The sequence below is a fragment of the Mobula hypostoma genome, chromosome 3, assembly GCF_963921235.1.
Source record: "Mobula hypostoma chromosome 3, sMobHyp1.1, whole genome shotgun sequence".
Classification (NCBI taxonomy): domain Eukaryota; kingdom Metazoa; phylum Chordata; class Chondrichthyes; order Myliobatiformes; family Myliobatidae; genus Mobula; species Mobula hypostoma.
The window spans coordinates 184819617-184834413 of record NC_086099.1 but is presented as its reverse complement, the minus strand read 5'-3'; the positions used below and the strand labels follow the sequence as shown (position 1 = coordinate 184834413).

The 14797-nt window shown below is 41.1% G+C and overlaps 2 protein-coding genes across 2 annotated transcripts in view; one reads left to right on the top strand and one right to left on the bottom strand.

Moving 5' to 3' along the window:
* Positions 1 to 13839, bottom strand: part of armc3 (armadillo repeat containing 3) — a 107819-nt gene extending 93980 nt beyond the window's left edge. The window contains exons 1-2 of the mRNA XM_063044234.1: positions 13708 to 13839; positions 3895 to 3943 (exon numbers count right to left, since the gene is read on the bottom strand). Coding sequence (XP_062900304.1) covers positions 3895 to 3942 — 48 coding nt within the window. The 5' untranslated portion in view covers position 3943; positions 13708 to 13839. The remainder of the gene's footprint in view (positions 1 to 3894; positions 3944 to 13707) is intronic.
* A 26-nt stretch (positions 13840 to 13865) lies between these two features.
* The window catches only part of pip4k2aa (phosphatidylinositol-5-phosphate 4-kinase, type II, alpha a), a 296126-nt gene continuing 295194 nt past the window's right edge, over positions 13866 to 14797 (top strand). The window contains exon 1 of the mRNA XM_063044236.1: positions 13866 to 14084. Within this exon, the coding sequence (XP_062900306.1) occupies positions 14067 to 14084 (18 nt within the window). The 5' untranslated portion in view covers positions 13866 to 14066. The remainder of the gene's footprint in view (positions 14085 to 14797) is intronic.

The following is a 14797-nucleotide window of genomic DNA, read 5'->3' as shown; positions in this document are numbered from 1 at the left end:
TACATTCCACTCTGAAGAATATACATTGCATTTGTGCAGATGCAGAGGATATGAATATTGATTTTAATAGCAGTGCCCCTACCTAGACTTCTGGCTCTTCTATTGGTGGTAATCAAGATCTTTGACCGCAGGTGCAGCCAAGGTCACGGAGGCAAGTAATGAATTACTCTTCTGATGTTGATTGCGGAAGAGTTCAGAAAGGATCTCTTCCTAAACCCAGGGCACCAAAACTATACCCTGCCCTTGTTTGTTGATGTGCCTAGCCCAGTAAGACTTTTGTTAAATATTGATCCCTCATTTGCCTCAGATGAATATGGTGGAGAAAGCAGAGATGTTGGTACAAATGGAATTAGTGGAATTTTACTTATTTGATACCATGATGTTATCTGCTATTTGAGTGTGTGTGATTGTGGATCACATTCAGTTTGATTCATATGTTGTCATTAGGTGTTGTAAATGGAACCGAATCCTGAAATCATAAGCAAAAATGCTATTCCTTGAAGTAATGGTCTGAGGACACATATAAAGCCAGCTGAATATGTTTTGGGTGAGGATATTTCACCAAGGATATCATACAATAATTTCTTCAGATTGTGATGATTGGCCCCATCATGTATGGAATCACTCTTTAAGTGCCCACTCTAATTGTTCTCTAGCAATGTATTTATGTCGCGGAGGGTGTTAGAGTTCGAAGTTCAATCCCGGCATCCTCTGTAAGGACTTTGTACATCCTTTCTGTGGAATTCATGGGTTTCCTCCAGGTGCTCCGGTTTCCTCCCACAGTTCAAAGATGTATCAGTTAGTAGGTTAATTGGTCATTGTAAATTTTCCTGTGATTTGGCTAGAGTTAAATCGGGGATTGCTGGTGGCATGGCTTGAAGGGCTGGAAGGGCCTATTCATAAGTTCTGGGACCAAAAAGCCCAATTAAGATCTTAGCCTTTTCAATAGAATGGGTTAGAGAATTCAGACACCATTCTGTAAAGTGATTTGACATACTTTATGATAAAAACATTAAAAACACCCAAGTTAGAGAAAGTACTGTCATTTAGTATTAAGTTGATGGATTCTTTTGTGAATTGATCGAGAATATAAACCTCATTAATAATTTGTAAGGATGCTAATAGTGTAAATCTAAGAGTGTAAATTCTCGGCTATTAGGAAACTTATTTAGAATAAAATAGGCATATTGCATGAATTATTTGAAACAATTACCAAGAAATAGAATTAAGGCAATTTTAAGACATTTAATAATATTCTGTGGTGGCATCCATTGGTCTCGTGAGACCATGGATCTGCGCCTGGAAAGTCTTGCTTCAGTCTGTGTTGGTGGAGCAGCGTCTGTTGTGGCTGTAGAGTCCCACACGAGAGTGACAGTGTCGGCTGCAGCGACTGCACTTGAAGGCGCTGTCCTCCAGTGTTGTCTTGGTGCTGTTTTTCCCGATGAGTGTGCTTTTCTTCAGCAGCAAGCCTCAGCTTCTCTTCTCCTCTTTTCAGACCTCTGCGTAGTTCCAGCCTCTAGTGAAGGCGATCGCTTGCGGTGTCCTCCCACCTTTCGACGTACCTTTTCAGTGACTTCATGTCTTTCTTGCAAACGTCTTTGAAACGAAGATGGGGCCGCCCTTGTGCTCTCTTGGCAGAGGCCAGATCCCCATACAACAGGTCTTTCGGGATCCTCCCGTCTGACATGCGATGTACGTGGAATAATATTCTACTTGAGGCTTTTTAAAAAGATAATAAACTATGCATGTAAAATTGGCTTGACAATAGAAACAAAACTGAGAACAATTGAGAGAAATAGGATTTTCAGCTGGAAGATGAATCATGGATTCCGTAGCTACTGAGTCCCCTGCTGCTATGATGCTGACTGATACTGTCTGGTATGGACAGTCCCCTGCTGCTATGATGCTGCACATTTGCCCAGTTCTCTGAGTAATAACTGCAAACATATGCTTTCTGGTTTTCCCAGAAAGCTTACCTTGTACTTGGTGGTAAATGAAAACAAAAATTCAAACATAATGTAAAGTTGTGTTTTATCATATCTCAATCTCAAGTATCAAACAGCCAATTTAGTGTTCACTGAGGAGAAAGGCATTGTGGCTGCAGATTTCAGGGAAGGGAGGGGGACAGGATATGCTAGAGCATGTTAACATTGAAAAGGTGGATGTATGAATGGAGATGATGATGGCTAAATCCCCAAGGCCTGGGCTACTATGGGAGACAATTGCTGAAGTCTTAATAGAGATGTTTAAAACTGACCACAGATAGAAGACCACAAATTCTCCTGTCTTTATTCAAGGATGACAGCAGAGATAAGATAGTTAATTACAAGCTAGTGATTCTAACTTCATGGGTAAGGAAGGTACTGGAAAGAGTTCTGAGGGATTAGTTGATTGGGGTAGTCAGCACAACTTTATTGTTAAGATATGTTATCTGACTCATTTGACTCTTTTTCAAATTAAGTAACAAAATATATTGATGAGGACAGTGTGGCTGATGTAGCCTCTGTGGACCATTAAAACCTTGGTCAAGGACGCACACTGAAGGCAATTCCAAAAAGTTAAAGCCCATAGAACCAAGGCAAGTTAGCAAATTAGATCCAAAGTTGACTTAAAAAATAGAGGCAGATGATTGTGGTGGAAGGTTATTGTTATGATTTCATAAGCCTTGAGCAGTGATGTACACAGGGGTCAATGTTGGGACTCTTACTGTGGTTTATATACATTGCTGACTTGGATGTGAACTAGGAGATATGATTAATAAGTTTGCAGATAGCACAAAAATTGGTGGTGCTGTTCATAGTGAGAAGGGTAGGCTTCGGCTACAGAACAAGATTGATAAGCTGTTTAAACAGAACAATGACAGATGGAATTTAATCCTGAGAAGTGCAAGGCAATATATTTTGGGAGCTACTAATAAATGGTAGTATGGTTGCCTTCAGTAACTAGAGCATAGAACATAAGGTAATCTAGATCATGGTGCCAAAGCTGGAATATTATGTGCAGTTCTAATAGTCAAACTATATAAAGAATATGATTGCTTTTGAAAGAATGCAGTAAAAATTACATATTGCCTGGGATAGAAAGTTTCAAACATGGGGTGAAACTACATAGGCTGGGATTATTTTCATTGTAAAAGAGGAGACTGAATGAGGGGCTTACTCGAAGTGTACAAAATTGTGCAGGGCATTGATAGGGTAGATAGTAAGCAACCTTTCCCCAAAAACAGGGATGTCTAAAGTCGGGGGCCAAAGGTTTAGAGATGATGTAAGGATTTTTTTTTCCCCAATCAAAAAGGTAGTTGCAATCTGGGATGCACTAGACAAGTACACTCACAACATTGAAGTATCTGGATATGCAGTTAGATTTTTAAAGCAAAGCAAGCTGCAGAACAAGTGCTGGAAAATGGGATTAGGATAGATGAGTATTAGATTATCTGTCAACATGGAATGGATATGGATATGATGAGCTGAATTCTTCTTTCTGTGCTGTATAGAAAACATAGAAAACATAGAAAATAGGTGCAGGAGTAGGCCATTTGGCCCTTCGAGCCTGCACCGCCATTTATTATGATCATGGCTGATCATCCAACTCAGAACCCTGCACCAGCCTTCCCTCCATACCCTCTGATCCCCCTAGCCACAAGGGCCATATCTAACTCCCTCTTAAATATAGCCAATGAACTGGCCTCAACTGTTTCCTGTGGCAGAGAATTCCACAGATTCACCACTCTCTGTGTGAAGAAGTTTTTCCTAATCTCAGTCCTAAAAGGCTTCGCCTTTATCCTCAAACTATGACTCTGACTCTAAGGTTTTAAACAAAATAGTCACCACGTGAAAAATTTTACTCAGTAGTTTATGATCATTTGCAGATTTTATGTTTAAAACCGTAACTTACTGTATCTTTAGGAGATTGTTCCACTTCCTTCTTTTGCTTCTTACCCATCCTATGTATAATCAATAATAAAGATATGTTTTACAAAAGAAATACACAAATAAGTTGATACGGATGAATTATGTTTTACAAAGTAAAGGTTTAAACTATTTGATACATTTCAAGTATTTCAAAAAGTCTAATTGTAAAGATTGGAAAGATTGGACAATGACTCAATCTAATGTTTGCTACCTTTGCTTTCATTACAGTCACAAAATCTAGGTGACTTTTTTCCCTTTTTTTTGTCTATTTGTAATTTTTTTTTGTAATTTATAAGTTCAACATCAAACAAACATTTCCATAAGATGTATTTCAGATATTGTACATATATATCATATAATCATATTTGCCACAAATCTCCACATAATATTTATCTGAGGAATACACCTATAGAAAAGAGAGGAAAGAAAGAACAAGCAAAAGGAGAAAACTATGCACAAGTAGGGAGTGATCTTTTTTTTTCACAACATATTCATTGATTTGTGAGAATAAAATCAGGCCTATGAGGTGTTATGTCGTTGAACCATTTTTCCCAGTATGAATCAAATTGCTCCAACTTATGATAACAGATGCTGTTATCTTCTCCATTTTGTAAATGTCCATTGTAATTTCCATCCATACGTTTAAAGTTGGGCTCTCCTGTGATAACCATTTCCTGGTAAGAGTGTCTATTTGTAATGCTGTGCCTAGAAATGTAACTTTTAACAAAATACACACATGAAGGCAGAGCGAATTTAAGATGGTGCTAAATGGCGACTCCTTTACTTGCATCTTCAGAAACAGCTCTATTTCCATCTTTAGTATCTTTATTTTTCCCTTTCAGCGTTCTTTTGAAGACCCTGACCTGGAGTTACACACTGACTTCAGCTCTTTGCGGGAATGGGACCTGTTCTTGGGGTTTCAGGACTGGCCATTGTTTGGCACACCAAAGGTTCGGCCTGAAAGTCTGGCCAAATTCAGAAGCCTAAGATCTTGGGGCTCTGGAGACAGGCAGATCGAGGGTTGCTGTCATGGCAGGAGACCCGTGTATCATCAGGGGAGTTGGGATACCTGCTGTGGGCCCGAAGTCCCGGGGTCCCGGGCACAGAGTGGTGATGCAACGGACCTTTAACATCGAAACCAGTGAGTTGTTTGTTATGTCTCCCTGCTTGCTGGGAAAATGGAGACACCTTTTTCTCCCTTATTAGGGAGAGAGAGAATCTGCGGTATGTCGAATGCCAGGTGTAACGCAAAGTCTGTGTCTTTGCCATTGCTTTGCTCAGTTTGAGTGCTTGGCGACAGTGCTGAAGCTTGCTTTTTTTTGCCAGTGGGGGGGGGATTGTTGCTCATTGCCACTTACACACAGGAGGGAGGGGAGCTGGGGGTTACTTTGGGGTTCTTATGTTTATCTGTCGTTCATCCTTTGGGGCACCTCTCTGTTTTCACGGTGGATGTTTGTGAAGAAAAAAGCATTTCAAGATGTATATTGTATATATTTCTCTGACATTAAATTGGACCTTTGACCTTTGAACATGTTTTATTATATTCATTCATTCAGGTGCCTTGCCGCTTAGTGCGGACAATCATGTCTCTCCATCCATCACCGTCCCTGACCCTCCCAATTGTAGTTGTTGCCTCCCCTGTTTCTAACCACCATGTTATTCCATCGGTCGTTTTCATTCTGTCTGTCTCTGCTTCTTTTTCCTTCCAGCTTTCCAGTTGTAACTAAATGTTCTAATGTCTCTTTGCATGATGTGTCCAAAGAATTTTGATTGCTGTTTTCTGATTTTTTTTAAAGTGATGTACGTTTTGTTTTCGTTCTCTGTAGAACTTCTTCGTTGGTTATCCTGTCCGTATATGATATGCATAGCATTCTTCTGAGGAACCACATCTCTGCTGCACTGATTCTTTTTTCCATTGCATTTATGATGGTCCATGACTCGCAGCCATACATCAATATAGGAAAAATGTCGCAGCTGAGAGTTCTAAGGCGGATGTCAATTGCTATTTTCTTGTTCATTAGGATGTTTCTCATTTCTGTAAATGCTGTTCTTGCCATTGCTATTCTTGCTTTTATGTCCGTTTCACATTTGCCATCAGATGTTACCCATGATCCAAGGTACTTGAAGTTGTGAACTTGTTTCAGGATTTCATTTCCCAATACGATCCTACAGTTTAGGATATCAGGTTTCTTTGATATTACCATTACTTCAGTTTTCTTTTTGTTTAAGGTTTGGCCATGTCTTTCGCTCTCTGTGTTGATGGTAGATACTAGTTTTTAAAAATTTACTTCACTGTTTGCTATCAGTACTGTATCATCCGCATAGTGGGGGTTGTTGATATTGTATCCTCCTATACTTATTCCAGGTAGGTTTGTATGGTTCTCATGATGTTTTCACTGTACAGGGAGAACAGGTCTGGTGATAGAACACAACCCCGTCTGACTCCTCGCTGTATTGGCTGACATTCACCAATCTCGTTGTCTATCTGTACGGCTGCACTTTGATGCCAGTAGAGATTTCTGATTATTCTTAGATCTTTTCCATCGATATTAATATTTTTAAGCATTTTCATGATGACACGGTGTTTCACTGTGTGAAAGGCTTTTGTGTAGTCAATGAAACAGAAGTATAGGTCTTGTTGTACTTCTATTGACCGTTCAATAATATTCCTGAGAATGTAGTGGCACTTGATGTTCTCTTGCCTTCGACAAAGCCGCACTGTTCTTCACTATCTCTGGTTTAATTTTGTTTCTTATTCTGAGCATGATGGTTGTAAGTAGAATTTTTGTGAGGTGGCTCATTAAATTAATTGTTCTGTGTTGTCCACACTCTGTTGCACCTGGTTTCTTTGGCAGTGCAATGAATACTGTCTTTAAAAGATCTTCTGGTACTTCGCCACTGTTGTATATTCTATTCAAGAAGATTGTTAATTTCTCTACACCAAAATCTTCTAGCGCTTCATACAGTTCAACTGGAATGTTATCTGGTCCTGATGATTTCCCCTTTCGCATTTTCTTCATAGCATGTTCCACTTCTTCTTTCAGTATTGCTGGGCCCTCGTTGTTGTTGCCAATATCAAAGTTGTCCTCTCGGTCTTTGTCATCGTATAGGTCTTTGGTGTATCCTGACCATTTTTGCATTATTTTTCCTTTTTCCATAATTGTAGAGCCGTCTTTTGCTTTTATACATCCTGTTGTTGCCCTGCTTTTCTTCCGATTTGTGACCTCTTTGATCTTGTTGTGCATGTGTTTGCTGTTGTTGGTCTTCTGCAAATAGTTCTATTAACTCACATTTGTCCTTAAGCCACTTTTCTTTTGCTTCCTTGCACCTGGTTTTTATCTGTGCATGCAAGGATATGTAGGCTTTTTCATTTTCCTTACATTTTCTTCTTTGTTCCATAAGATTCACAATTTCTTCTGTCATCCATTTCTTTTTAGCTTTTTTTCTATTGTTTGGGAATCACCTCTTGCGCTGCTTGTATTATGCTGTCTCTGAGGTTTTCCCATTGCTGTTCAATAATGGTGAAGTTTTGTAGAACCTCGAATTTGTTCTTCACTGTTATTGTATTATAATAGTGAAAGAAGTGATAGTATTGTCCCTAATCAGAATGGAAATAGCTGGGTACTTCTCATCGATCAAGATTATTATTTGTACTGTTGTTAAGTATCTGAGATTAGGGTTTCATGTATACAACACGTAAATATATTTCAAACATGAGAAAACCTGCAAATGGTGGAAATCCAAATCAACACACATAAAATGCTGTTGAAACTCAGCAGGTCAGGTAGCATCTATGGAAAAGAGTAAACTGTTTATGTTTTAGGCTAGAACCTTCTTCAGGACCGAGAAGGCCCTTCTTCAGTCTGAAGAAGGGTCTCAGCCCAAAACATTTACTGTTTACTCTTTTCTATGGATGCTACCTGACCTGCTAAATTCCTCCAGCATTTTGTGTATGTTGCTGTAAATGTATTTTTTCCTTGAACAAATGACTCATCCTTATTGGGAGAAGCTGCTATAGTTTCTACTCCCCTACACTTTTCTGAATATGGTTACAGCTTGTTGTTCAGAGGATTGTTTGCTGTGAGACCAATCAATGCGGGCATCCAAATCATTATCACAGAACTACAAGTTGACAAAACACAGCACACAAATTGACAAGAGAAAGAAGATGCCCTGATTTTGCAATTGTAATGACAGTGAACATATGGCCAATGCCAGCATTAAAATGCAAACTAACAGCAACCTCCCGAGTTAGGTTCAGAAATGCAGAACTTGCTGCAGTGATATCCTGATCCTCTTTTTGAAATCCTAACCTCTGAAAATCTTTTTTGAAACTCATTAATCAATAAGAATTTCAATAAAGAAACATGTTCTTCTTGCTGGAAAAACCTTTGAAGTGGTTAAACTCCTTGAATAAACTGTCTCCGTATGTAATCCCTTGTGATCGGGGATGATTTCCTCCATTCTATTCCTGTTGTGTGGGTCCTGAGGTGACCAATGAGACAAACATGGAAATCCCAGTCTCTTTCAATAGATGGAGCAGATAGTGACTGACAGGATGGACAGGCAGCTTACATTTCCAGTAAGTCTGGAATATTTTTAGAGATACAAAGGAAGTGGTATTTTTCTCATGCCTTGAGATGCTTGCAGCGGGTAATCCAAGTCTCAGCAGCATTTAGGAGGGCAGGGATCACTGCTACCGAATATATAGGCAGCCATTGATCCCAAAAGCCTCCGGTGGACTGTTTCCTCTCCAGGGCACAAGCCTGGGCGGGAAGATTTGAAGAACTGGCTGTTGCCCATGCAGCGGGTTCCTCCTCTCCACATCACTGATGTAGTCCAAGGGCCGATACAGCTTGGCACCAGTGTCGTCGTAGTATATGTAGTCTGTGTTTATACCTCAACACTGCAATCCTTGCAGGCAATAAAAGTTGTAAATCTCTTCTGCACCATCTCTAGCTTAATCACAAGGTAATCAGAACTGCACCCAATACTCCATGTGTGGTCTCATCAATGTCTTGCCAAACATGTTGCCCCAACTTTTATACGCAACACCACAACTGCTGAAGCTATATGCCATTTTCTCCTTGAACCTCTTCCTCAAAGATAGAGAACAGTAAGTACCTTTACCAAATCAACTGCAGTGAATCAAAATAGCAGATCACCGCAAATTTTAAAGGACATTTAGAAATGGGCCATAAGTGTAAGCTTTATCTGTGCCATTCAGGTTCTCAAAAATACATGAACAGAGAAACAAGCTTCCACTTTCAGCGTTAAGGCCTGTGAAAAATCATATTGACTTGAGGTAAAATGGTGGTGCGTTCGGATGCAACAACCTCTCTGGGTCCAAACAAATGTGTAATTGTTCATCCTTTATGTATTTTTCATGATCACAAGACACTGCTGGATATTAACAGCAGGTATTGCAGGTCTACCCCACTAGCCAGTTGCTGGATATCAGTGGAGCTAGACTTGTTGTGCACCATTTGAAGTCTGCTTCAACCACCCAGGAAAGAAGGCTTTAGAAGCTGTGCATGGAGTTGGTGCACAATCCAAATGCAGGTTATTCTCTCAGATGTTCTTGTTGAGATCACAAGACCCTGTTGGACATTGGCGATGCAGATTAATGTGAGTCCAGTTCACTGACTCATTGCTGAAACTGATGGCAGAGGAGATGTTGCCTTGGTTGATGTACAGACAAGGCCCTCGCACCTCAGGGTTGTCCTCTGAATTCTATTGGCTCATGTTTCATTGGCTCTTAGGGGTTCACAGATGGTGTCTATTTCAATATATTTGTTTACTGTTGGTACTGTGTCTTGTACCTTGGCCCCAGAGGAACGCTGTTTCATTTGGCTGTATTCATATTTATAGTCCATACATCAGCTCAGCATTAAATACCATCACTCCCTCAAAACTAACATGCCACAATACCTCATTATGCAATTGGATCCTCAATTTCCTCACTTGCAGACCCCAGTCAATTCAGGTTGGCAAGAACGTCTCCTCCATGATCTCCATCAGCACAAATGTACCACAAGGCTGTATGCTTAATCCCCTGATCTACAGCTCCAATGCCATACTCAAGTTTGCTGATGACACCACTGTCACAGGCCAAATCAAGGGTGGTGATGAATCAGCATATAGGAGGGAGATTGGAAAATCTGGCTGAGTTGTGCTGTAACAACAACCCTTTACTCAATGTCAATAAGACCAAGGAGCTGATTATTGACTTCAGGAGAAGGAAACCAGAGGTCCATCAGCCAGTCCTCAGCAGAGGTGGACAGGGTCAGCAACTTTAAATTCCTTGGTGCTATTATTTCAAAAGACTTGTCCTGGGCCCAGCACGCTAGTACAATTATGAAGAAGGCAAGGCAGAGCCTCTACTTTCTTAGGAGTTTGTGAAAATTTGGTATGGCATCTGAAACTCTGACAAATTTCTATAGATGTGTAGTGGAGAGCATGTTGAATGGCTGCATCACAGCCTGGTAACAGAAATGCCAAAGCTCTTGAATGGAAAATTCCACAAATGTCAGGGATACAGCCCAGTTCATCACTGGTAAAGCCCTCCCCAGCATTGAGCACATCTACATGAAACACTTTCACAGGAAAGCAGCATCCATCATCAGGGACTACGATCACCCAGGACATGCCCTCATCCCATTGCTGTCATTGGGAAAAGCCTGGGGACTTATATCATCAGGAACAGTCATTACCCTCAACCATCAGGCTCTTAAAATAAGGGGATAACTTCACTAACCCCATCGTTGAAATGTTCCCTCAACCTATGGACTCACTTTCGTGGACTCTTCATCTTATGTTCTTGACATTTATTGCTTATATATTATTATTACTCTCTTTTTGTATTTGCACATTTTGTTGTCTTTTGCACTCTGGTTGAATGCCCAAGCTGTTGTGGTCTTTCAATGATTCTGTTATGGTTATTATTCTATAGATTTATTGAGTATGCCTGCAAGACAATGAATTTCAGGGTTGTGTATGGTGACATACATGATAAATTTACTTTGAATTTTGAATAACAATTAAACTTTAACTTTGTTACTTGTTCATTCACTCTACTTTCATTCAACCATTATAAGCTACCATATTGACAGGCTTTTGAAAATCTAAATTAGCTACATCTAATTTACTAGTTTGCTATCTCATCAAACATTTTAATAAAGACCATAAACTGAAATAATTCCTTCAGAAATCCACGGGATCAAATTCATTTCCATGCATGTTATTAAGCTAGTGAGGCTATTACTCTTCTTCCTGCATTGCATCCTAGCCCACAAAGGTTACTCCATGCACTTATTTTCTTCTATTGTCACTTCACCTCAGCAAATGGAGTGCCTTCAGGAACACTTAGGACAGTGGTCCCCAACCACCAGGCCGCGGACCGGCACCGGGCTGCAAAGCATGCGCTACCGGGTCACGAGGAAACAATATGATTTGGCGATATGAGTCAGCTGCACCTTTCCTCATTCCCTTCATGCCCACTGTTGAGCTCGAACGCATGCGAGCTCATTACGCATGCGTCATCCATGTCAGCGCGGGAAGGAGATCAACACCTCGAGCTTGCAAATGATGGGGGCTGAAAAGTATGTTTGACATAACATCTCTGCCAGCGTTCTGGATCAAAGTCAAGGCTAAATATCCTGAGATCGACACGGAAGCACTGAAAACGTTGCTTCCATTTCCAACATATCTCTGCGATGAATGCAACAAAAACCAAACTGCGGAATAGACTAGACGTAAGGAACTCCCTTCGGGTATCGCTGTCTCCCATCACCCCTTGATACGACCGTCTTGTTGCAGGAAAACAAGTACTCAGCCCAGGACTCCCACTAATTCAGCGATATTGGTGCGTTGCAATGATTTTATATGTTCATACGAGGAAAATATGCGCTGTGTCTTTAATATCCAAACGTTACTTAAAATGTTATGATGCTATTGACTTATAAGTGACTTATATAACCATATAACAATTACAGCATGGATACAGGACACCTCTGCCCTCCTAGTCCGTGCCAAACGCTACTCTCACCTCATCCCACCGACCTGCACTCATCCCATAACCCTCCATTCCTGTCATAGCTGTCCAGTTTAACTTTAAATAATAATATCGAACCTGCCCCTACCACTTCTACTGGAAGTTCGTTCAACACTTACTTGAAGCTCCCCTGATAATTGACTTATCGCTATGTTCATGCGAGGAAAATATGTGCTGCGTGATTAATAATAAATTCGTTAGATAAACCCTTTTAGAAACGAAATTGAGTGTATTAGCCACTTATCACCTATATTCCCATCGTGATTAGCACCCTCCCGAACAGAATCGCCAAAAATGATTTGCAGAAAAGTCGGCACGTGCAGGCATGCGCACTGGTGCCCACGCAAGGCTTCGTGGTCATTGTAGTCTTTGGCGGGGTAACACAATGTATTTTACTGCTACTCTTGTCCGTGGGCAACCATTACCCCCCCCCCGCATCGGCTGGTCCGCAAGAATATTGTCAATATGAAACCGGTCCACAGTGAAAAAAAGGTTGGGGACCCCTGATTTAGGTTGAAGGATTTTGCTACTAACTTTTTGTATAATATCACCCCTTGTTCTCCTACACTCGAATGAAAAATGCCCCAACCTGCTCAACCTTTCTCCATAACTCGTCTCCAAGTCCCAGCAAGATTGTCATAAACTTCCTCTGCACTTTTTCCAGTTTAAAAGCATCATTCCTACAGCAGGGTGACCAAAATATTCCAAGTGCAGTATGACTTTCCAACTCTTAGCCCCAATTCCCTGACTTATGACTTTTTCACCACTCTGTCTACCTGTGCACTTTAATTGAAACCATGTAGTTGTCCTTTGAATTCTATTGACTCATGTTTCATTGGCTCTTAGGGGTTCATAGATGGTGTCTACTCTGCACTTTAATTGAAACCATGTAGTTGTTACTCCAAAGTCCATGACTTTCACTGTGAAACTCCTACTTTATCTGTCTTCTCAAAAACTTTTTTACGGCATCCATTAGTCTTGCATGGATCTGGGATCTGCGCCTGGAAAGTCTTCACTCTCCAGGGCGCAGGCCTGGGCAAGGTTGTATGGAAGACCAGCAGTTGCCCATGCTGCAAGTCTCCCCTCCCCTCTCCACGACACCGATGTTGTCCAAGGGAAGGGCAAGGGCCACCAGTGTGATTAAGTGATACAACACCCTGCCTCGGCTGGGGCTCGAACTAGCGATCTTCAGGTTGCTAGTCCAATACCTTAACCACTTGGCCAGGTGCCCACACACCTCAAACTTATCCAGTGACAATATGGCATATTGGGTCAGGTCTCCCATCCAGCACCATTTTAGCACTTTAAGGATGACTTAACTACGAATCCATTGTTTTACGTTTGAAATTTCTCAGCTGTCAATTTCTGTGGAATAAGGGTTATATCTTACTGGAATCCGAAATGGTAACTCGCTGTAGTCTCTCTTTCCGTCTCCACGTATGCAATTTGATATGAGCATTTCAAGCAATCTGTTTGATTTCCATCGTATACAGTATTTTGCCTGTCTCTATTTTATATCCTGTCCCGCTTATTATTCTCCCGGGTACGGCTAGGCTAATCTCTATTGGTCTAGATTAAAAGGAAATTTGTTTACATGGTTATAGTTTAATTCAGAATAATTTCAGTAAAAGAAATCGGTTACACATTAACACCAATAGTCCTTCATAATGTTCTATGCATCAATTTAACTGAACAAGATGTAATCTTGGAGTAAACAAGTATTTGCATTCCTAATTTGCTCACCTTCGAATTATTGGCGATCTTTTGAGTAAAAGCAAGGACTTTTTCCAGCGACAGTAAAATAAATTTATGACGAGTCATGCACGATCAATGTGTTGTTCATGCAAGGTCAAAGGTCTTCGCCGGTATCCGCAGCTCCTCCGGCACCAGTCCGCAACGGTGCAGCACAATAGCCGAAGGCTTCACCAAAGAACCAGGCCCAGGACTTGGGAACGTAACCAACGGTAAACTAAATGCTGCAGACACAAATCCCACATCAAATTAATCACTGACTGTCTTGCGGAAACAGAATGGGCTCAGCAGGTCCGAATCAGCTCTTCAGACACTGACTTCCCTCGCCGGCTGATTCCCCGGAGGAGCGGATGGTTGCTAGGCGACAGGTAAACAGGGTCCATCGATCATGTGATCTCCATTTCCCACACGCCGATCGGCCAACCGAAAAGCGGGACGTACAACCAGATAAGTCACGAAAAGCATTTGCAAAACCGACTGCTTGCCTGTCGCGTAGTTATGGACAGTGAGGGGTATTTACGAAATGCGACATTGCTACAACTTTGCAAGTCGTGTTCAGAGTTTGAGTCACATAATTTGTTTTTAGGCGAGCAAAAATGTGATTTCACCTGACCCAGATGGAGATGGTGATCATTTCCAGGTGAGATCACACCAATTACAAAATTGCATTTTGAGAGCGATCCGCATTAGCACGTCTGACTTTTGCCTGTCATCGGATGCACATTTGATTTCGTACTCGTATCTCACCCATAACTGGAACTATGATCACGGAAGTCTGAGTAGAACCTGGAGTACATCAAACTAGTTTATTGTTTTATTTATTACGGTACGCTAGGACGCCAAACGCCCTTTGGGGCTACAACAGCTCTCAAAACAGTAGTCGTATAATTTCTAATCCCGCTCTTTATTTCCCTGTAGCTTGCCAACTCACCCTCAATTGTTTTCGCCATGAGCCTACTACAATGAGGGGTAATGCAGGATAATTTGACCTACTAGCTGCTTTTGGGATGACGGAGTAAACCAGAACATCAGGCAGAAATCCACACAGTCGGAGTTCTTTTATATTCTGACACCAAACATC